The following is a 23,857-nucleotide window of genomic DNA, read 5'->3' on the forward strand; positions in this document are numbered from 1 at the left end:
TCTGTTCAGGGAAACCTTTTTTTTTTTTTTTTTTTTTTTTTTTTTTCTGGAATGACAACTCTACCATGCTCTGGAGCTCTTGTGTCCATTGATCCCTGCAGATACTCCTGTTCCAGCGATCCTGGTCCCTCCAGAGGTGTGGAGGTGAGTGCAGCTTGCTCACCACCATGGGGAATCACCTGAGAACAGGCTGGACAGAGAGGGAGCTCATGGCTGGGGCAAGTCAAGAGACACATGGCAAAGGCAGCGCGCTGATCCATGGCAAGGTCTCACTGGAGATAAAGAGAAGCTTTTTCCCCAAAGGGATTATGTAAACTTTTCTGCAAAGTAGAAAGCAATAGAAAGTTTCTTGACTGAGAGCAGGAAAAGAGAACACGCCCTCTCTTTCAAAGACAAAGTGGGCTGGAAAAAGTGATGTTCAGATGGTTTGGTTTTCATCTCCCTGCTTTCTTTTGAGTATTCTCTGTTTCATAAGTTATATTGTTCCAGATATTATGCAAAAATTATCTGTTTGTTTGGGGATATTTTTTTTTGTATATTTGTTTTGAACAAGGGTGCAGACAGATCTCAAAATCTTGGCTGACTTGGGATCCTGTCATCCTTCCTAAACTAATAGTGCTCTTGTCACCCTATCTGCCAATGCACTGATCACTCTTCTGGCACCTTCAAATCAGCGCGTGCTTCCTAAAGAGGCTGACCACTGTTCTGGTTTGTATATGCCGTGACAAACACAGAAAGACGATGTGCTTTTTGTTGTGTACCCAACTCTTTGACTGAACTGTTTTGGACTCTCTATGATCTCCTGGATGTGAAAAGATAATCTGCTTTCTACACCTCCTATCTGAATTGCACCACGTGGCCAGCCTCTAATTATTTTATCTGGGTTTTGTTCTGGTCCAGCAGTAGTGTCCAATAAAATTTTGTCCTGGATCCCAGTTCCTGTCTTTTATCTTTTATTTTCAGCACCCTCTTTTCACACGGCGTTCAGAAATCTCTGACTATATTCCATAACTTTCCTCTTCTTTCCCACCCCTGACCAACATCACTTAATTCTTGCACAACACACAAAAAACCAGTATCAACACACTTAGGAAAGAGTCTCTAAAAGTACAGTTATTCAAAAAGAAAAATAGGCCACAGTAATTTCTTAATTAAGGAGCTCCCACTTCTGGAAGAAGATCATTGTTTTTGTACAGAATGAGCTTGATGATTTTCATGAACATCATTTTTTAAGAGACAAGAGGAAACTGGAAAAGAAGTTATTTAAATTGAACCATGAGAACCAGAACAGAGAAACCATGACCCAGAAACTGCTGATTTTCTTTATAGGTGTATAAAACTATAAAAGTATTCAAACTCTAAATGGAGATCTGGATGATGATGAAAGATTATATAGGATGGCTACTATTATCTGGGGATATCTACAGTGCTGTGGAGTTTTTCTAGAATTGATCCCCTATGGGAACTTTCTGCAGGTTTATTAAAAAAAAAAAAAAAGGTTCAACAGAAATGATATAAGAGACTACAGAATTTAGTTTAGATAGTCCTAGAGGATTTCATTCTTGCATATTTTTACTGACATATTTGAATATACAATTATGCAGCGTTCCTGTTTTAGTTATATTACCCTATAATATATATATAGCATCACAAGCACAGAATACTTTTGTATAATGTAGTATATGAAAGGTAAATGTCCTTGGAAAAACTGTATTTATTATTTCTTATTTGTGATTGTATTTACTTACTGTATTTATTTACAGTACTTAGAGTCACATCTACTTTCAACTTAAGACTGCAATCATTATATTAACTTATGTACTTTTACATCATCTATTTTTTTGTACTTTCTAGATATTGCTTATCATTGCACATTGTCATGGTTTAACCCCAGCTGGCTACTAAGTACCATACAGACTCCCTCGCTCCCTCCCTCTCCCCCTGCCCCTGCAGGATGGGGAGGGGAATCGGGAAAAAGGTAAAACTGAAGGGTTAAGAATTATTTAATAATTAGTAGTAGTAATAGTAATAATAACAATAATAATAATAATGAGAGAGAGAAAAGGGAAGAGGAATAAAACCCCAAGGGAAGGGAAAAACCCAAGTGATGCACAACACAACTGCTCACCCCCTGCTGACCGATGCCCAGCCAGCCCCTGAGCAGGGACCAGCCCCTCCCAGCCACCTCTCCCCTGGTTTATATATGGAACATGACGCTTTATGGTATTGGAATATCCCTTTGGCCAGTTCAGGTCAGCTGTCCTGGCTGCGTCCCCTCCCATTTTCTTGTGCCACTCCAGCCTTCCCGCTGGCAGGGCCTGAGAAACTGAACAGTCCTTGACTTAGTACAAACATTACTTAGCAACAATTAAAACCATCAATGTGTTATCAACATTATTCTCATACTAAATCAGAAACACAGCAGAAAATTATTTCTATCCCAGCCAAAACCAGGACACACATATTTTCTTTTCATGTTTCTCCCAGTACGTATAGTCTGGCCATTGGAGTCACTCGCAATATTGCAGTGGCAGGAACTTTAAAGTGAGTTAACAGGACATCAAGCCACAATACTTACAGTTTTCAATGGGTTTTGGACTGTGAGACATGATCATGCAGCAGAGATCTTTAAACGCAATGGTTCATGAGAATGGACTGGGTCAGCAAAGTGACTGCTAGATGGGAATGGAAAAGAAGAGTCAAAGCCCACACACAACCTGATTCTTATTACCCTTTAAAAAGAAACATCAGCTGTGCTGCCTCAGCCTCTGCCTCATCTGTACCTTTACTCTTGCAATGGCTTTTATGTAGGTACATCCTCACAAATAACAAACCAAGCTTTACATTTGAACTAAGTCGGGCTTACAGTGCAGACTGAGCCTTGAGAGGGGAGGGAGCCCAGTGCTACTATAACCAGTAATGTTTGGCACAAAGTCCAAGAGGCTGGGAAGAAAAAAGGATATTCGTAACAGATTCAAAGAAGGTCCAGAGCAAAATTAAGACGAAGAGCTGGACACTTCAGGTGATGTATACCGATTCAAGCTATATGGGAAACAACATATGGAAAATAGTAAGAGAAGCTTTGAATCTTAGTGCCTGAGCAAAATTATTGAATTGCTATGCAGGTACTGCTAGAACCATGTGATTGATATATTGATATAAAAATGGTACAATGAGTTCATTAAGGCAATAGTTTACACTGTGAGATTCACAATATATATTGAAGGCAGAATTGCTTGAAGCCTCTGAATAATGATTAATTGAGAAAAGAAATGGGGAATTATGATGGTGGATTTTTCTTGTACAGATCTCCAAACCAAGAAAACCCTGGTTAGTCTCTCCCAGCATAAGTATTTTAGTATTGCACTTTTTATTTTCTCTCTCTCTTTTTTTTTTTTTAAACTCCATGAGCTGTTGCCTTTAAAAGAGATTTTTAAATCTCTTGATTAATAGCAAGGTGGTTTAAATTATCTTGTTTACAGTTCTAGTGAGAGGTATAGATGAGTTGAAATGCTGTTTTTTCAATTACACTTCAGTAATTTGATTTGTGGCATAAAACTCCATCTCTGCCTCATGACAGAGGGAAAAATCAACTATTTTCCACAACAGACAGAAAAAAGACCCTTTGCTCAGCAAAATAATAAATAAATAAATACTCCCTCTTTCGGTATAATCAGGTAAACTCAACACTTGGCATGATGTCTCCCAGTAAAGCTGACCCACAAACGTGTCTCAGAAGGTCCCTTATTGCAGATGCCTATATTTTCTGAAGTTTTCGCTCAAGTCCAAAAATCTGAGTGTCCAGTTCCATCTGCTTTCAGTTGTATTCTTTACAGGGGAACTAATGGTTCTTTTTCTCCAGTGAGAAAGCATGCATTGGAGACAGGAGAGCTTACATCACCTCCAGCAGTTTTCAGGGAGCCTACAGATCCTGGATCTTATAGAGTGACCCTCAAAGCTTTCATACAAATCAAGGGACACTTCCCTGCATTCAGGCATGGTGCAAAAAGCTTCACAGCAATCATTCCTTCGGGAGGCCTGGCACCCTGCTTGCAGTCAGCACCGGCAAAGAGGATGGTGTTTACACCTCCAGGGAAAATCCTGAGCACAACAGGAGGCTGCATAAAGCGGAATTTGAGTCAGTTAAATTAAACCCAGGGATCAGGCAAGGAGTAATAGGATCCCAGTTGCTCAAAGTACCCAGGAGTGCTCGGTTCCTTCTTGGCAGACCTCTGAATTGCACCTCTGCCTGTCCACTGCTGCTGTCTAAACTTAGTGAGTTGCATCAGCTAGCGTTTTCCACTGAATTTCTGTAGAATTTGGCTACCGATTTCCCCTTGCTCCTGGAATAAAAATGCTTTAAAAAATGCTGGAAAATCAATCTGCGTGCAAGTGAAGGTATCTAAGCGAGATTACACCTACATGGGGTATCTTTTAATGCAGTTTTGCTGGTGTTCAGTTTTCAAATGTCTCAGGTTTCTAATGCAAGGACTCTTGCAAATAGAAAATTTTCAAAGTGAACTGCATGATGTCAATCATCAACAAGAAAAGCATGTAGTTGCACTTTCTATTAACAGATGGAAACAGCAGATGAGCCCAGATAATTTAATAATCTCCAGCAATATTAGTTTTAGATCCAAAACATTTTGAGAAGAAAACACATTGGATTTTCCCCAAGGACATCAATAAAACCAGAATCAACTAACTTCCAAATAAAACAGTCTAATAACTACACCACTAATTTTTTTTTGCTAATTCTTGCTGTAAGTCAGTACAGTGTCACCTTGACACAGAATGCTGTTGCAGCACAGCAAACCACACAAAGGGAGCCATCTGCATGTAATAGAAATTAAATCGACTACACTGTGGTCAGCATTTCACCAGGCAATCATTTAGAAAGGCTGTTATGAAACGTTGCAGGCTTCTGCTGGGATTGGGTTTCTACAAATACGTGGCCCATGTAATTGTTTAAAATCATAGCTGTGTGATATGCTTTATTGAAGAGAAGCACAGCAATGGAATTAAATGGGCAATATATCCAAAATAATAAACTGGAACAACTGAAATAGTGATCCTTGTTCTGCTTGGGATTTAGCAAGCAATACTGCCAGCAGTCTGTTAACTGCTCCTTCCACTTCTTTCCCTGCTATCACTCACAACTGTATAGCCTGTTACTGAGCCTGCAATAGAGTTTCAGTGTGAAAATAAGCTGCACTCAGCTCACATATTACATGGATTTTATACCCACAGTTTAGAGGAGTGGCCTATATATCTGTATTTCGGTGTCTTGAAAAAAACATGAAAATATACTGAACTCTTCTTACAGGAGATATTTCTTACTAATTCCTGTTCAATCTCTAGTAAGATAATGACAGGAAGCACAAGTACTTTAAGATCACATAAAATAATAAAATACTTTATTAAGATGTATTTTTTCTTTTTTTTTTTTTTTTTTTTTTTTTTTTTTTAACTCCATGAGCTGTTGTCTTTAGAAGGATTTAAAGTTTCTTGATTAATTAGCATGGTGGTTTAAATTACCTTGTTTAGAGTTGTAGTGAGAGGCACAGCTGAGTGGCAATGCTGTTTTCTCCAGAGCTCTCTCTTAGCTATCTTCTCCAACACTCATCTTTCATCATTTCTGTCCTCCCTCCCTGTAAAGGAAACATTCCTGCCTGACCATCCTCCCTTCGGACTGTTTCACTCCTCATCCTATGGGAAGTACTTCTTCCCCATCTGTTGAAACAAACAAAAACCCCCAAACCAAGTGGAACCCCCCTGCAGCATTAGCAAACCGGAACGACATGCAGCATCGCTGCTTCCCAAGATCCCACGAGGCGCTCACAACCGACCCACGGCACCTCAAAGCCACTTCCCAGCTGACACACACGATACTAGCCTGCAAGGGCTGGCAGCCACTACAGCTAACATCTTTACTCATCCCCCTTCGCTTCCCTTACATTCCCCTGTGGCTTTGACCACCGTTGCTGTCTCTAGATTGACATAAAGCTGCCCAGGGTTTACGTACGTGCCACAGTCAGGTCCTGGGAGGTCTTCTACCCTGTGTCAGCCTGGGATCACCACGTGGAGGTGGGATGAAGCCCCTCTTGCTTGGCCCAGGCAAGGCTATTTCTGTCTTGCAGACATTTGAAGGCACAGACGCTGCCGGCACCTTTGTGGTTTGGAAGGGCTTCTGCGGGCTGCTCTCAGCCGTAGGCATCTCAGCCCTCGTTAGCCTCTTGCCGTATGCATAGATAGGGTGGGACATCCTGAACAATAATGACTCACTGCTGTTATGGTATGGCTGTACAGTAAATGATTGCCAACTCAGTATGAGTTTCCCTCTCTGCCAAGCTGCTAAAAGAGGACAAAAATGGGACAGGCCTGATTTGACTCCTCTGTTCTGCCAACAGCAACGAAGCTAGGCCAGTGACTAAAATTAATCTAAGATTTGGGTAATTAAAATGAAGCAGATGGTTGTCAAGGTTTTCCTAGCAGAGCAGCCCGAGATTTGCAAACTGCGTGTTGAGACTTAGATCAAAACCACACAGCGTGTTGGGGTTTAGCGTGGAGCTGAGCCTTTCCAGAAACAACGGAAACTTGGTATCGCTTCAGATCAGGGACAAAGCAAAGTAAAATCTCCACTGCAGAGTTCAGCTTGTGGTCATGTCATGTGAAAGAAGGTCAGGTTAACTAGCAACTGTGCTAAAAGCTTTACTCATAGATGAGTTAAGATACCATGAGAAGCAAAAAAAGCTCACTAATATTTGATCTGAAAACCTTGCAGCCTAGCAGTATTAATGAAACTAACTTTTAAGTATGCTAAATAGACAGCTAAAGGTGGCTAAAGCATTAACTCGGAGAACAAAGTAATTCAGCTTGACAGACAAAGCACCAAGAAATTCTTCCATCACTTTTCATGGTTTGGGCTTTTTTTGCCTTGGAAATACTGGCTACGTATTCACCTATGTAGTTCTATTATGTTGTTCTAAGTGTAATATTTTTTGGCTTAAAGAAACAGTATTTGTGAAGAAGAATAATATAATTTCTTAATATACCTTTAAACTTATTTTTCCTTATGAAATAAACAGGACCTTCCACCCCCACCTCAATGCATGCTACTGTGGCGTTTGCTAATCTTGCTTTAGAATCTGTTCAGTTTGATAATAAGCTGAAGGATAGAAAACTGGCTAAAGGCTGCATCAAGGCTTGCGAAGTATCTGTCCCCAGAAGCGTGGCTTCACGAGCCTTCAGGAATTCATGTGAAATTTGAATGAGGATCTAAGATAAAATCTGACTGAGTCATTATGGCCCACCATCTGAGCTAGCAACAGTTTTATCTAGTACATAATGGACAACCATAGAATGAGTCAAAATTTCATATATTAAAAACGTAGTAATATCAGAATGTCTTGAGCTATGTGTCATTCTTCTGTCCCTTCTTGTTAGAAGCAAAGCTGTGGGCTTTCTGGATAGATCAAATGTACTGGTAAGCACAAAATGGTTAAAATACAAGTTACGTTAATGTCCTCAGATTAAAACCAACCAAATATATCAATTTTCTGAACAAGTTTTAACCCTTTGTATGTTGGCTTTGGATGATGCTGTTCTGCATATGTTTGAAGCAAAAATAGCGTATTAATCAACTTATTTTCCAGGTTTCATTCATTTTCCCAGAAACACGTTTTCCACTCTTTTCCACTCCAAAGTTTGCTCTGTAATCCCATCCTTTCAGTGGCAGCCCTGTGTGAATGAAAAAGAACAGCCTTAGTGAAGGAGCTCTACTGCTTACAACACTGCACCTTTAGAAGCTGTTCTGGCAAACTTAAAAGTCAGCTAATGAAACCCACGCTGAGTAACAGTCTTCCACAGAGAAGAGGGTCTTGATCTACAGAGGATCAGCAGATGTGGGGAAGGAATAAGCCCAGACCTCTGAGGACTGTACTCATGTCTCTGCTGCACCCCTCAGCTCTACCATGATATAGGGTAGTTGGAACATTCAACTCACAGGGTGATTTCAGTGAGAGAGAAAATCGAGCAGGTAACTCTTCATAATGTCAACTATTTGTTTAATAAAAAAGCAAGTACTGGGATATATATATCTGAAAACACAGACATAAAGGGAGAACACATCCTGCATATCACTATAGCTATCTTTGCTTAAGTTGTGAAATGCGCTGATTTTTCTTGTGACAAAACCTTTTCACAACGTGGTGTTTGACAAAATCGCGCTTGCACTTTAACTCTCTGACATGTTGCAATATTTTTTTGTTGCTACATAAGACTGCCTTGGCCATTTTAGAATAACAGCATATGTCACACATACCTGGTATCAGGAGACGTCTCAAACTGCAGCAAGCCAATGCCTTTTTAGTTTACCAAGGACTTCATATTCTTGATCACTTTCTTTGAAATTCTTTATTCTTCACTGAAAATGCTGGAGTAAATAAAAATGCTCCTATTTTCTCTTACTTTTTTTCAGATCCCCAAAGCAAAGCTGGCGTAAAATATGTATCCTACAAATTAAGAGTTGTTAGAATATGTAAGCCTGTAAACTGCAAGGAAAGTCTGGGTGGACAATAGCATTTCACGAGATTCCTAACAGCATTAATCTGGCAGTGATGAAGACCACAGCTCTTACACCAAATCCATCTGGTTACTCACTGTGCTACTGTGGGCTCTTCTAGCAGATCTTGTTTTGGTTTGGTTTGGTTTTTTGTTTGAAGGTGTATATATACACCTATACATAAGCATTTGCATTTAGACACATGCATATATAAATATTTGCACAACCAAAGCCAAGAGCTGGAATTTAATGTGTTCGTTGACAAGCCATTCTTGCCATAGTCTTAAAAAGGCAAAAGGCTCGTATTCTTTTCCAAACTGCAGGCTGACTTCATATAAATATACATGGCTTCAGATAAATATATTATTATGAACTTTATACTTAAGCATTTTTCCTTACTCCAGAGGGGGAAACCAATTAACAAGATTCCCTAGAGATAGGCTTAGAAATACATTATGCCAGTTATTACAGGGGAGGAACAATGTCTGCCAGCCCTCGGGGGGGACAAGTGCCTATGTTACCTGGCAAGTAGCTAAGCACACGTATGGGACAGTCATGGGGCGAACCACTGTCAGCTTGAAACAATTTATTACACTCTGCCAATAAAGGCTATTATGAAACAATAGCAATTAAATTAAATGCATACCAATCCATGAGGGGATCGCAAAAAAATGTACTCCCGTGCACCAACATAAACATATATCCCTCTGACCAAGGAATTCCTTGCTGCTAGCAGTTAATGAATTCCATGAGTTTGAAACGCGTTGACTGGAGAACTGCTTTCTCCACACATTGCCATGGCTTCTGCACGTGTCCATCACTGGATGTGAAGTCAGGCAGCAAGTACCTGGGAAGCCAAGGAGGATGCCTGAAGTGTCACAGAAGGTCTAACATAAACGTGCTGTGCACATATATACTGACAAGGTGCAGTTTGTTGCTACTCTGGCAGCTGCTAAAAATGCAGATGCAAGATAGGAGTGATCGCACAGCATTGCACAGCTTTCTCTCTTGCCTGCCCTTGCACTGTCCTCAGCTGCAAGTCTTTGCTGTGCCTCTCCCTTTTTAATTACGCTAACAAGCTGCTAACGTGAAAGCTCATCATTTTTGTCCCCAGCCCAAACCTTCTCTCCCACCAACCTTTGTGCTTATGCTCGTTTGCCTGGCCAGACCGCCCAGACGCCAGCTCTGGCCACAGCTTCCAAAGGGAGCTGGTACAACCCTCACAACCTGGGCTGGCCCAGGCAGCGGCTTGGCAGTCCCTGCACAGACAGACTCCACCCCGCCGCTCCCGCAGGCTCCGCTCCAGCCTTCCCACCACAACTGTCTCCCACTGAACAGTGTTTCACCCGCCACAGGAGTCAGGAAAGCCCCTGGCCACACTGGCAAAGAAGAAAAGCTACTTCTATCTCACGTAGCTGAAGAAAGTTTGTGGGAAGACTGACCACCAGAACCTTCTATGAGCTTGCCTTTTTGTCGCTGCTTGACATGTTTCCCCCGACGGTGGAGGAAACGCCTTGCACAGGACCTTGGTAGTGCCCTGGAGTTCACATGAGTTGAGACGGCTAACTGTGACAGCCAGAGCCAGTGGCCCATTTGGGAATTAATCCATCAGTCAGTGGTGGAGATGAAGCTGGAAGCTTTACAGCCTGCTTGGATGTGTGGTCTTATCCTGAGGTAACGCACAAATTAGGAGGACACCCTGTCTTTGGTCCCTTTTTTGGAATTCCTTACAAACAGCACACAAGCCTTCAGCAACACAGAAAAGGATGAAAATACTAACAGGGATGTTGGTCTTGGAGAATCGTGTGGGTGGCAGAGGCTGGATAGTGGAGGCAGACAAGCCTGAGGGGCAGCAATTCCCTTTTCTTGTGGATTTAACCCGCCATAGCTGCAGGCCGGCCCTGTGAGAGCGCGGTGGGAATCACCAGTACACTTGGCTCGGCCTCAGCCCACATCTCCTCACCAAATGAACGGCTGAGGACCACGATGGCAGCCGCACAAAGAAAGTAGTTCCAGACAGACTTTAACGGAGAGCTGGGACTGATTTGTAAGAAGTATCTAGTCTGCCTTTCATGAGGTTTAAAGACCCTTCAGGCAAGTCCTACAGCAGTGGCGCTTGGACGCCTGGCTTCTCTCTCAGCAGACACTCTGCAGGAAGTAATTAAAGCTTGCGGGGAAGAATCAATTAAGGCCTACCCAGTGAGGTCCAACGTGGGGTTTTCTTTTCGAGAGCAGAAAGGGAAGTTGTGTATAAACTGGTCTGGAGATGAGATTAATGGATGTGGCTGTGCCTGTACAAGCACGGTCCTGGTGCCCGCAGAGGGACTGCTGGGGTGAGGGAGGGGGGACCTGGGAGGAGGAAGCCGGGGCTGAAACATCAAAGGCTCATTTAAGTTCAGGATGATGGGGTACAGACACCCATCAGTGCACACAAGATGTCCTAGCACAGAAGGTATTTCAGATTCAATGAGGGCAGCCTGGGCTGGGATTCCTGGGCTGCCTTGTCCTTCTGTTCCCACTCTAACTGGAACGGCTCCTCGCTGTCCCCAACAGCTTCCCTACACCAGCCACCTTCTCCGTGGAGCTAGCCCAAGAAGGGCCACACACCCCTCTGCCTATCTGGGTATGATGAACCTCTACAGCAACGGAGACCTCCACCTCGTGTCACCTTGCAGGAGGTGACCTTCTCCACCCACCTGCCTTGCTCAGGGGGCAGCAGGGGACAGATGGCTTTGCACAACAGCACAGAGTTGATGGCTGCAAAGGACTTGTTATCCCATGTGCATATATGCACATCTCTGAGTAATGGGACTAGCACATGCCAGCTTGGCTGGCCCACTGCTGGACACCGAAGTGCTTAGCACCAGAGGGTCACCCGAACAGACAAGTCAGGAGGCCAGCCCCATAGCTGGGTGCATAGTCTCAAGGTGCAGAGACACAGTCGTGGTGCCAGAAGCCTGGGGTGAATCTCCTTGACCATGTGTCCTGGAGTGTGGCTCCACTGCACAGGGCCTTTAATGCCCTTATCCTGGACTTCTGATGTTTTTTAGTTTAAAGGAATAAGTATCACAGTAGTGGAACAATATAAAAAGATACAGTTTATACACATAAACTTAAATTTAAGTCTGCATCTCGATATACAGGCACATATGAAGAAAAAGGAGGGCCTTGCCATTCAGCGACACTAAGGGATAGAAAAAGAAGCAGTAGCATTTTCCTGACTGTATCCCACCACACCAACAGCAGTAAAGAAACTGGGAAACATCCAACAGAGCAGTGTAACTGGAAGGTACACGCACACTTGCCCTAACAAATCTGCTTTGCAAAGCTAGAAGGTAAAAGGCAATCCCAGAGGAGCACATGAGAATTTTGGTCAGAATTTATTTTTATAAAACAGAGGTGTGCTCTCTTTTCCTGCTTTATAACTTTTTGGCAATGTTTTTCTAGCATACATTCATTAATGCATTGTTCAGACATAAACCGTAGCACCAGAATAAAACTAAGTCAACGGCTGGCTGGATAAAAAAGATAAGGCTACAGGGTGGTATCAACATTGCTCTAAGAAGCTACTCTAGAAAGACAGTTAGAGACAGTACTTGGACTACAGAAAACAGAGAAGGATTGGGTGAAAAAAGAAAAAAAAATAAAAAAGAGGTCTTAGCGTCTTGTGCAGAATACAAAAATTACTATACAAATAGTTTCAGAGGTGGCTGCATCAAGTTGTGGGTTTGCAGCAACAAACTGTCACTGTTCTTCTGCCAGTTTTCACTGTCCTGTCCCAGTCTCCCAACTGGAACCACAGATGTAGTCAACCTGCACAGGTGGTTTTGGCACTAGAAGTTATTGCTTCTGGTATCTTTGGTCAGAAAAAGTGGAGAAGTTTAAAAAACTTCCAAATCCTTGAACGGTCCTGCCTTTCGGCATGTCTCACTATGTGCAGAATTTGCTTCTTCGCATGCTCACACCCAAACAGGTACTAAATTCCTATTAGCTTGTGCTTAAAACAGCATTCTCCTGGAAAGCATCCACAAGTGCTGCTCTCTGAGCGTATAACACTGGATCATTTGCAGTCAATGCTCAAGCTGCGTGATGCTGTTGCATAAGGTGTGGAAAAAAAACACTCCACCACCATAAGGAGACATGGAGCTGTAGACTGCAAATTAATCCAGCATTCCTGGAAGTCACCACACTTTCCAGGGCCAACTGCAATATTTTTTCCATCTTTCCTTGGTAGGCTTGTTTACCCTTTGAAACATCAACATCCAATTTGTGATTCCTAGGACGACTGGGTTTTAGATTTTAAGAAAGGATGGTGTCTTGCTATGATTTCTAGGCAGAAGCGTCTGAACATTGAGATATACACAGCCTGCCCACATACTTCACACTTTTCCAAAAGGTCCTCTAGGAAAATTAAAACAGTGAAAATAATGAATTCATAAAATCCAAGCAATGATAAGAAAAATCAGTAGCATTCAAACAAAGAGAAGCTAGAATGCTCTATGTACAAACAACTACCCAAGTTTCAAAAGCTTGCACTTATAAAACTTCTGGCATAATGCATTTTTTATAGATATCATTAAACTCTCTATTGTTTACTGTCGTTTAGCTTTTTAATTAAATCTGGGGAGTCAGAATGTGTCCGTATTGAATCTAAACTCTGCCAGAATGTAACTGAAGGTACCTTCTCCCATGGGTTTATGTGCAGGTTGAAAAAAAGAAAGTTTTAAATGTTCTCTGCTTTATAATAGCTGAAAGAGGGGCCAGTGTCTGGAACGCCTCCAACATCTGTCTGCACTTATTTGCATCGCGCTCGAAATCCCGATGGAAATCAGCTTGCCATTTCCACAAACTGCCAACTCCAGCAATCTGCACTCTCATCCCGAAACTGCAGTCCACGAAGCACCTCCCCATTTAACCACCTCAAACTCCCATCCCGACTCCAGAGCTGCATCCTGAAGCCTACGGCTCCGCGGCAGCAGCGTTCCGCACACCCGTTGGCACGCTAGGGGCTGCAGCACCAGGTCTCAGCTTTCCTGTTCTCATGCGAGTAGATCAACAAGCAAATGTCACTTTAGATATTATCAACAGTTTGTCCCTGTTTTTTTCTGACAAATGAAGCTTTCATCATCAGTAGTACATACTTTCATCATCAGTACAGTGATACTGGAGTATTTAGACACTTGATAAGATATTGCTGAGTAGCATTTTCTGAATCAGTTGAAAGTTCACAGATGCTCAAAAAATTATCTTTTCAGAGCAGCTAAAAACCACCTGAGTGTTTCCTGCGGTCTGTGTTGTGACACAAATACAGGTTTTTCCTGCTGATAATCTCACTTAGGTTAGCTTTCTCATCTTACACCACCTTTCTCACTGCTGCCTAGTACCCTTTGTGACCATGAAGTTTGCTTATGAACACACCAAGAATCAGGATGATCCTTCCATGCATATTCTAAAATAAGACTGCTAAATCATAATAATCTCTTACACTTTTTCAGCGGCAAACGCCTTTTTTACAAGTATGCTATTTTCTTCCAAATGGTTGAACCCTCGCAATATGCAGTTTGCATTACTGCTTGTGATGATCATGTTTCTAGTTCAACCTGGATGTAAACTTCTTTACAGCAATCCATTGGATCAGAGTCAAAAATTGTTTAGAATATTGTGTGGGATTTTTTTTTCCCCTTTGGCATTCAACTTCTTAACTAGGGAGGTCTGTGAGAACCTGAATTTGTGGTCCTGAGAAAACAAAATCCCTGTTTTCCTAAGTTTCAAGTAAATTCATTACGGCTCCATGACTCATGTGGCTTTAGTGGTCTTACTGGTTTGTTTATTAGCGTGCCAAGAGGCAATTTATCTTGTTTACTTAGGTCTCTAGTCACATATTTCTGACTTTTAAATAACACTCAGTTCATTTAAAATACCTATGCTTTTAAGGACTATTAAATAATGGAAAATTCTATGACACTGTATTACTTCTGTTTCATACATCAATCCATTGCGACATTATGACAGCATCTCATTGCGAAGACACAGACCACAGCCTTGTCTAACCTTTTTACAACAAATATTACATAGGTACCATAAAAGTACACACAGTGAATGCTAACAATTCTTAGACACTCTGAAGGGCAGATTTTAGTGTAGGCTCACAACCGTAAAGATGAGAAATCAGACACACAACTTGTAAAGTCAAGATTAAAACTTTTGATCATTAAGACACTTCTTCTGCTATTCTGGAAATGGCACCAAGGGTTTTAATTATTTACTCTTTTGCTTCTCAGCAGCATTACGTCAGAGCATCAGATAAAACCTACATAATTATGGCCTCACTTAGGAATAGCGCATGGCTAAAGGCCAGTCAGATGAGCAACCTCACACAGCATTTCCATGCTCATGCAAAACTTCTCACTATCACTTATCTCAAAAATTCTCTCTTACCTTTCTTTCTAAATGTAATTGCTCATTTTGCATCCCAGGTTTATTTGCCACAAGTTACACATGATCATGTCATCAATTTACAGGGTTGAAGTGTCTCAGAAATTCAGATCTGTTCTATTCTAATACCTGTAAGGTTGCAAAAAAGTAGGGAACCCATTCCTGCATTATTTAAACTGTAGATGACTTTAATCTGCCATTATAGTAGCTCTCTTCCACTACAAAAAAATTATCAAAGTATGTATATGAATGATATTATCTAACATGCCCTGAAAATTAGCAATGAACATGAGAAAACAGATTTTTACAGCCTGTTAAGGCCTTTCAGATAGGTTTTGTTGTTGTTCCCCTCCAAGAACCGTATCTTCTTTAAACTTTTACCCCAAAGTGGCATGCAGGCTAAATATCTTCTCAGTCTTTCCACAGCGTCAAGGATCACTTTATTTGAAAACAGTGAATTTCCTTTAAAACAAACCCAAGAACACCTAAATTTTTAAAATGCACAAGAGGTTTCAAAAGCTAAGCAGTAGTTTCCTAGAGAACCCATTTAGTTGTTTTCAGTCAAACATGCTCAAAACATTCCGATTCTAATTTCTGTGCAGATGCTTCAAATAGCATCTTGTTTTTACTGAACAAAATACTTACAAAATACAATCATACAAGAAATAAAACTTGTAACAATTTACATGCCACACATGGTAGAGCCACAAGCAGCTTTTACTAATGCTCAGCTGAATAGATTTTCTGAGTTGCTTTTTAGTCAGAAAAGTTTGTGTGTAGGATGAAGCTGCAAAGGAAACTGAATTGATGAAAAGTCTTAAGGGTCTCTTCCAAGACCCCTGTGTCGGGAAAGCTCTTACCATAAGGAGATCAATTTATATAAACGATTTATGAATAGGCATTCAGCATATATCATCATTATTCTTGTTGTCACACTTTCCGATCGATATTGGAATAAGGACTATTAGCTACAGTGCTTCTCTAATGGTTTAGTCCAGAAGACAGTCCTGGAAGCCTTCATCAGACAAACAGCTTAGCTAGGTCTTTAATGTGGTACAAACTACTATAAATTAGGATAAGTGGATGGAAACCAGAGCTTGTGGCAAGCAGACATCTCAGAAGAGGCTCACTGTGAGTTACCTACTCTGTGGAAGGAGACTACAGGGGGTAGGAAAAACATTCCTTGTTTCTGGCTAGTTCAAGCAGCTCCAAGAGCAGTTCTGGTGGACTGCAGATATGGCAGACCTGCTTCCTGGCAGCCCTCGTACAATCCCGGGGTAGGCATTAAAAGTGATGGGGCAGAACGTGAAAAGTTCTTAAATCAATTAATTTTCACAAAAAAATGCAGCAGCCCTAAATTGTGTGATGTTAGCACAAGATGACGTTTTCTCCCCCTTACGTTTTGTTCTATACTCCCTACCTAATCTATATCTGCTCCTTCTTACTCCTTTGCAAGTCATAAGCTTTGCTGAAATAAATAGTGGAAAATGTGAAGAGAAAAAAGAAAAAAAAGAAAGAAAAAAAAAGAGTCTAAAGGCTTAAATATACTGATTTTGGTTGCTGTCATTCATATGAGCCTCAAAATAGGTTCAATCCATTCCAGAATGCACTAAGCTTGCGGGGTTTATTATCCCAAACAATACAAAAATCAGACTCTCAAGACATTTCTTAAACACAAAAGGTAAATTGCGTATTCCTGTATTTGGAAACCTTTACCCCATCGCACACAAATATTATGTATGCAGCCCATGAAATCCATGGAGAGAGTCTTGTAGTTCGAGGAAGTGTTTTGGTCTGATGAATAAAAAAATGTGCAGTGTCTTTAATCTCTGCACCGACACTCGCTCGGTGCTGAAGCCCCTCGAGGCAGCTGTGTGTATCACAAAGATTAGACTTTCATTTTGACAAAAGGCTGCCTACCGTTTGGCAATAACTGAGCAACGTGATGTACTGGTAATCCTGGTCTCTGCTCTTTCGATGAGAACCGCTACGTTCCTTTCACCGACTGACAATGCAACATGTGTCTCACTGTCTCATTAAGATTGTGTCCCCAAAGAGGGCTGAAAAATCACAGGGTAATTTCATACCAAAGCTTACCTGCTGCCTTTTTGCTGAAGCTTACGGAACACCTACAAGCAGGCACTTTTGGTTGTGTTTTAAAACATATGGCCAGCTATTCAGATTTCTTTTCTTTTTTAAAGCGTGACTTCTGCATCCTCTAGTTTGAAAAGCAACAACAAAACCCCAAAGCATCAAATTAAGAAAGCTGAGCACCCGCCTGCAATTATTAACACACTTCTTGTCTGAAGAGGGTGTCCAAAGGGTGACAATCTCTTGTGATGGACAGGATACAACGAAAACAGGAGCTCTGGATATTTAACCAGAGACCTCTCTGGCAGTGGCAATCTCCCCCATTTGCAGAAGGGACTCTTTTTGTGAAGTGAGAATGAGACTGTGCTTAGTTCCACAAATTGAAAAATAATCATCGTAATGAAGTCTCAGAGCCAGCCCCGTTCCTTGGCCCATTCCATCACCTCTGGGATTACACAACCACGCTTACTTCTGCAAGTGTGTGAATTTTCTTCTTCCTTTCTGACTTTCCCTAAGTGAAGCCAAAATGAAATATAATTCCTTTTGCCACATGAAGGATTGGATCTTTGCCAATCTGAGCAATTTGATCAATTATATATTGAGCGCAAATCACACCCGGCACGTGGCAGGATGAAAGAGAGCCACTCGCAAACCCACCTGATGTAAAGACCATGGGTGAAGCCAAGACCATTCTGCAACGATGCTCAGTGATTTATCAAAGATTAAAAGAGAAAACACACAAGCTCACCATACATCAGCTTATTTGACTCAAGAATAGTTCTAACCTAAGCACCTCAGTCACTCAGGTATGGTGTAATAAGCAGGTAGGAAGAGAAAAGGAGTTCATGCCATACAAAAAAAAGGGGATAGAAAGCGAGGAATTTTGCTTCTAGGTGTTAATATAGCTTGGTATGACATGCCAGCACAGTAGCTCAGCAGCTGACAAGTAGAATCAAAATCTAGTATTACAAATCCACAAAGAGATACAGCCCCTGCTAGCATGATCAGCACTGTGATCACAGTTTAAAGAAGTTTAAGGGTTAAAAAAAAAAAAAAAAAAAAGAGGAAAGAAAAGATATCCAAAAGAAAGGAAAAAGTACGGACAAATTGGGTAGCACCCAGTTGCGCCAGTATTTTCTTTGTTTTTTTGTTGGAGGACACATTTACACGTCCAAAAAAAAGCCTCATTCATAACCCTCTCTCCAACCCAGTAGATGACACTACTCTCTTTTTACAGGCTTCTGTCAAGCGCAGTGCCTATGGTCACACAGTCAGCAGAATCCCTTCACATCCTCAGTCCAAAGTAGCTATCAAGGTTTGGGTTGGCTGGGTTTTTTGCTTTTTTTTTTTTTGTTTTTTTTTGTTTGTTTGTTTGTTTGTTTTGTTTGTTTTTTTTTTTTAAATAAGACAGCATAGACTGCTTTTAATAGATAAGTGAAAGAGTAGGAATTTGTAATAAGGAAGCTTGCACAGACAAAATTCTGTTCCCAGTAACAGGAGCACTCCCATTTAAATAGAGCAAGAGCAACCACCTAGGCTCCTGGTAGCGCTCTCAAATATATGTATGTGCACTAAGCCTGAAGACTTAGCACACAAGGTTGTTGCACTGTCTGTAAAAAGACACTGATACTAGTGGGAACATGTAGACATGTTCTGAGAAAGATTAATATAAATATAAAGCTCACGTTTGTAACTCACAGGAGCTTACACGTACCCCTTACTCGCTAGCCCTGAAAACATCCCTGCCCATAAATGCTCGAGTCCCAGTTCCACCAATGGAGGAGGCTGGATGGGTTTTGAGTATCAGCTTGAAGAGGAATTTTGCAGTGGAAGTTATTACCAGCCGGTTTAAAATTTGTTTTCTCAACCGCACCACCACCATGTGCAGCAGCCTGCCCCGATAACGCACCTGGTTCGCAGTGGTTGCTTTCCAGAACTCAGAAAGACTTCAGTTACATCCATTAGTCCTTAAATAGCCATTAGGGTCATTTAGTAGCCAAGTGTATTGAGTAGCTAAGTATTTGAGAAATAAGTAATTAAAAAAAAAAGCAATTAAAAGGGTTCATTAAATCCATGAAGCACTGTGGAGAGAGTTACTCCCCAGCTGTTAGTATTAGCTAGTTGCATAGAGAACAAATTTTTTCTCTGCTGATTTCAGATTAGACCAAACTCAATAATAAAGGTCAAACACCGGAGTTACTCCGCGCTGGCTGATATCAGGTGCTTTCCAGCACATAAGGTGACTGACACATTTCAGCATCTAAGCACCTCCCCCCCCCCCCCCCCCCCCCAGGCATTTTACTGAATGAACATTTTGTTCTGGGACGCAATTTATTTAAAAACATTTATTTTAGGCAAAATTAAACAGACATTTGAGATTACATAGAAATACAGTTTCCAACCGGATCACATAACCTTTTCATTAAAAATGCACTGTTTGTGTTGATTGAAGTATTTTTGTATGGATTGCACAGGTACATAAGATTTAACCATGCCATCTGCAGTCAGCTATCATAAAAATCAGTAACGAAAAAGGCTTCTTAAAATGTGCAAATATTATCTTAGTGTTACCATTGATAATAAATGACCACTAAATAGATGCTTATTATGTAAAGCTTTTTAAAGTACAATAAAAATACAAATTCTATTTGTTAAAAAAGGCCATTGCTATGGCTACTAAACATCCTCATTATACAAATTCCAAAATACTATATGACAAACAAAATTATAAAGACTTTTCTTTATGAAACATATACTATTCTATTTGTTAGTGAGTTCATATATTTTTAATATATATATATTTATACATAATACTCTATATGAATGTTGAACACAATAAAAGAGAGGAAGACTAATGTAATGTGGGACATTAAGGCCCCCATTCAGCAAGGTACCTGAGCATATGTCAAACTCAGCAAAGGAAAATCCCATTCGTTTTAGTGGACTTCAAAGGTATATGCAGAAGTACTTTGTTGAACAAGGCATAAAGACAGACATGTGATGAGAAATCTGCAAAATACATTTTTGGTGTAAACTGTAACCGTTAAGGACAAAACCATAACTATCACAAAAAAAACTCTCATGAAAAGGAAACATAAAAAAAAAAAATCTGAAATTTTGGGTTTTTCCACATCTGTATGTTTTGAGGGGAAAATATTAGAATTTTTAAAGTTTTTGGATTTAACTAATGTGGAGTTTGGGCTTCAAAACACTAATAATAATTGTCTGACATAGGTTTACAGTGATACTTTATTGCTTATGCTAAAGATTAATGAAGAGTATGCATAGACAGGTCAGCATTCAACTCACTAGCAGCTGAAAATTTTGGTGCGGTTATTTCTGTAACATGAACCACCAGTGGGTGTGAAGGACTTACTAACTTATATTGAATTCTTGCAGCAAGCTTCAAAATTATATTAAGACATATAACATACATTAAAGCAGACAGGGAAAAATATCCTCAACCGAGCCTGACTGTAAACACTCAGGTGTTGAAAGTAACTTACAGAATTGAGCCCAGTAAATGAAGCGCCTGCTTATACACAAAATTATCCAAATTCCTAAGTAAATGCAAGACCATAATCTTCTTTTTAAGTTTATGGTTATCATGTAATGAATTCCAAATTACATACATTACAGTTCAGCTACAAAATATCAAAACAAGGGCAGTTACTTTGTCCATTCTGCAATTTAGCCATTCTTCTATGCTCATTAAACACTAATAAGCATACTAACAATTTGTTAGTTTCTAAAACACGAATTAAGGACCTAAAAGTCTTCTGGATTTTATAAACTAATAATGACTTATATACAGCATAGTAACCATACACAGTAATAGAAATCAATTACACGGCATCCAGATTTACCTTTTAAGCACATATTAATGGTTAGTATTTTCTGCTTTTTCACTGCCATTTGAACTTTTTGTACTAGATATTAATCAATTTACTGCTTGAATATTAAATAATGGCTTAAAAGCATAATTTCAAAATGCTGCCAGGTAAAGTATTATGTAAAAACATGCTTGCACATCTGCAAACAGAGAGAGGTATGTAGGAGCTTTCTGAAGAACTTTGCCAGGCTAATAGTCATAAAGCATAGTAAACTCGGGCCAAAACGTGAGTGAAAGAAACACAACAGTGTAATTTAATTCATATTTCATAAACAAATACAACTTTTTTACATTTGTACAGGGAAAGACTGGAACTAAGTTGGATTTTTACAGAAGCAAACCTCACACGAGTTTACATGTTGAAAAAAGCAGGTTTTGGCACGTGGGCACTATCTGTGAATATGTGTTCAGAATTAAAAAAAAGACAACCCAAACCATCGTGCAGGAATATCACATTTAGTTTCTTGGCATCAGCACCTGCTGTCCAGTGGGTCAAGACAAAATACTGTGCCTTCAAGGGTTAATCCCATTTTGAACCCCTCCTGCAATGAAACAAGACATAGTTAATAAAAAGGAAAGTGATTTCTGGAAGATTAAGCTCTCTTTCTAAAAACATCTAAATTTGAGCTTATCTTTAAGCAGATAAACCATAAGGATACTTCAGAGTGAATTCACAGACATTTACATTATTTGGTCAGCCTGTTTTCAGTAAGTCTCAGCGGTTAACTGATAAAAGGATGTATGTCATACAACAAAATAAATACAGTATGTCTATAAAATGAAGAAAATATTATAGAACAAAAGTATTGAATGTTTACATACATAGGCTGATAGAAAAGCAAATGAGCTTGACTTGGGCCATGTTGTTCCAGAGCAAAATCCGATGGGATTTATAAGCAGGAAAGATCAGGGCTATATGAGCAACGAGCTTATTATACTTACACTTTAAACATTCAGGGGAGCCACAGACACCGTTACTAATACCAGGTTTCTCCTACACTCAGTAATCCCTTATCTTAGAAGTAGTCCAACTAAAAGTATAGCATTCAACCACGTCAGAGGTTTGTTGTGAATCACTCCCCGTGCAGTTACATTGCCAGGCGTATGCTGTACAGCCTACTGCCATCTGAGCTTCACTAAGGCGGCAAATAAAATCGTCCTTGCTCTATTGCAAATGAACAAACCGTACATTTCAAAGGCATGGGACTCAGTGCAATAAAATATAATGGTCTTTAGAAAATGCAGAGAATTTCTTTAAAAGCTTGGACCAAAATACCTTCCCTCCCCTGCCCTTAGTTTTATTAGTAGAAACACAAAAATGGTTGTAAACTAGATGCTACCACACACACCCCTCTACTGAAAAGAAATTCCTTCTACAAATGCCTTTGGTTTACAAAATGCACTTAGCTTGCGCCAGCTCTAAAATGACAGAACTTCTAATCCAGGGGAAGTGCCCTTGTTTTCGCTTTATAAGAAGCTGAATAATTGTGGTTTGACCTTCAAGAGCAAAGTCACCTTTGAGTCAAGAAAATTTCAGTCTGTTAGGTGGAAGTACTGTAAAACTCTAAGCAATTGGAAGCAATGGCTCTAAATAGAAATGCCATGAGAACACCAGCTCTGGTGGCAGCTGTCACAACGCTCGGCTCAGCCCTGTCTCAACATACAGCTCACATAGAGAAAGCTGATTGTACACTATGAGATCAATAAGATGCACCTTCATGAAACAACATCTCGTGAACAAGTCTTTTTGCAAACCGATCGGTATTGGGATTAGGCATAACCAGCCTTTTCTCATAGCGCACAGCAGTACAAAGAGCATATCTTTTGGTTTTAAAAGATAAATCCGAAGTCCAACCAATTTCAAACAAATTTAAACCATAGGCTAGAATTTCAAATGCATATAATATTTAATAACCCACCAGCTACAGCCATCAGAAGAGCAAGGCTGAGAAACAGAATACTTTCTGGCAATAGTTACCAAATGATCTGATATTTTCCAAGTAAAATTTATTTTTTTCTAAAGGCAGATCCATCCTTTGAGACACTGAGCCGACAGCCGTACTGAGGTGTAAGTCTTCTCCAGCTGCGCCACCCAGTTTGCCCAACCTGGGTGACGTGGTGCCGTCAGAGCTCATTGGTGTATTTGACTTTTTTTTTTCCCCTGCACTCCGTATTTTTCCAAAGGCCAACAGGAAGAGCCCTCAATGCAAAAGATATTTCAAGCAAATAGTATCTGAGGTTTCCAAGTCAAACACATCCTTATATAAAGGGACAATTGTTTGTTTACCCGAAGGATACTATTAATTGATGTAACTGCAGTCAAAAGAACTATGCTTACACAGAAGGGAAATTCAGAGAATTAGCCCTACAGTCCATCCCGTTAAATTGTAAACCCCACAGTTAGTGTGTCTGAAATGCTAATCTTTTGAAGTATTTAAAGGCTGCTTCCAGTTCTGAGGTTGCACAAGGGATAGTTTGTGCTTCAACCTGAGGATGCCTGATACAGCTGCAACAGTAAACCAGCTGTAGCACCTGGTTTAAGAAGGACGGCCAGCTTCATTCTCAGCAATCCAGAGCGCCCTGCACAAACACTCATCCCACTCATGTCCTGCATGCTCTTATTTTTTTCTAAACATTTAAGCACTGCTTATTGGTGTCCTACGTATCTGCACTTCCAGTGCCCCTTTTCTGGCTAGCTAAGAGCAAATCAGATTATGCGTTTTGGAAGTGCACGTATCTCACTGCTGTTGATTATGTGGGGGGGGGGGTTAGTTTTTCTTTTTTTTCCATACAAAGTGATAATTTGTCACTTATCACTTACCTTGTGTTTGTTATGACTTACTTTATTTCTACTTTGTTAAAGAACAGTGGTCTCC

General features: G+C 40.4%; 1 protein-coding gene and 1 long non-coding RNA gene across 7 annotated transcripts in view; both read right to left on the bottom strand.

Annotated features, from left to right (window-relative positions):
- LOC308068355 overlaps positions 1 to 18,452 on the bottom strand; it is a 156,210-nt gene extending 137,758 nt beyond the window's left edge. The window contains exon 1 of the long non-coding RNA XR_013929941.1: positions 1 to 18,452. This exon is cut by the window's left edge and continues 63,897 nt beyond it. This is a non-coding gene — a long non-coding RNA (uncharacterized lncRNA).
- A 967-nt stretch (positions 18,453 to 19,419) lies between these two features.
- Positions 19,420 to 23,857, bottom strand: part of GULP1 (GULP PTB domain containing engulfment adaptor 1) — a 163,754-nt gene continuing 159,316 nt past the window's right edge. For all 6 annotated transcript variants that reach the window (XM_080398784.1, XM_080398783.1, XM_080398780.1 and 3 more), the window contains one exon: positions 19,420 to 21,523. In XM_080398784.1, the coding sequence (XP_080254910.1) occupies positions 21,502 to 21,523 (22 nt within the window). In that variant the 3' untranslated portion in view covers positions 19,420 to 21,501. The remainder of the gene's footprint in view (positions 21,524 to 23,857) is intronic.

The sequence above is a fragment of the Falco punctatus genome, assembly GCF_963210335.1.
Source record: "Falco punctatus genome assembly, chromosome: 8".
In the NCBI taxonomy this organism is placed as follows: Eukaryota; Metazoa; Chordata; class Aves; order Falconiformes; family Falconidae; genus Falco; species Falco punctatus.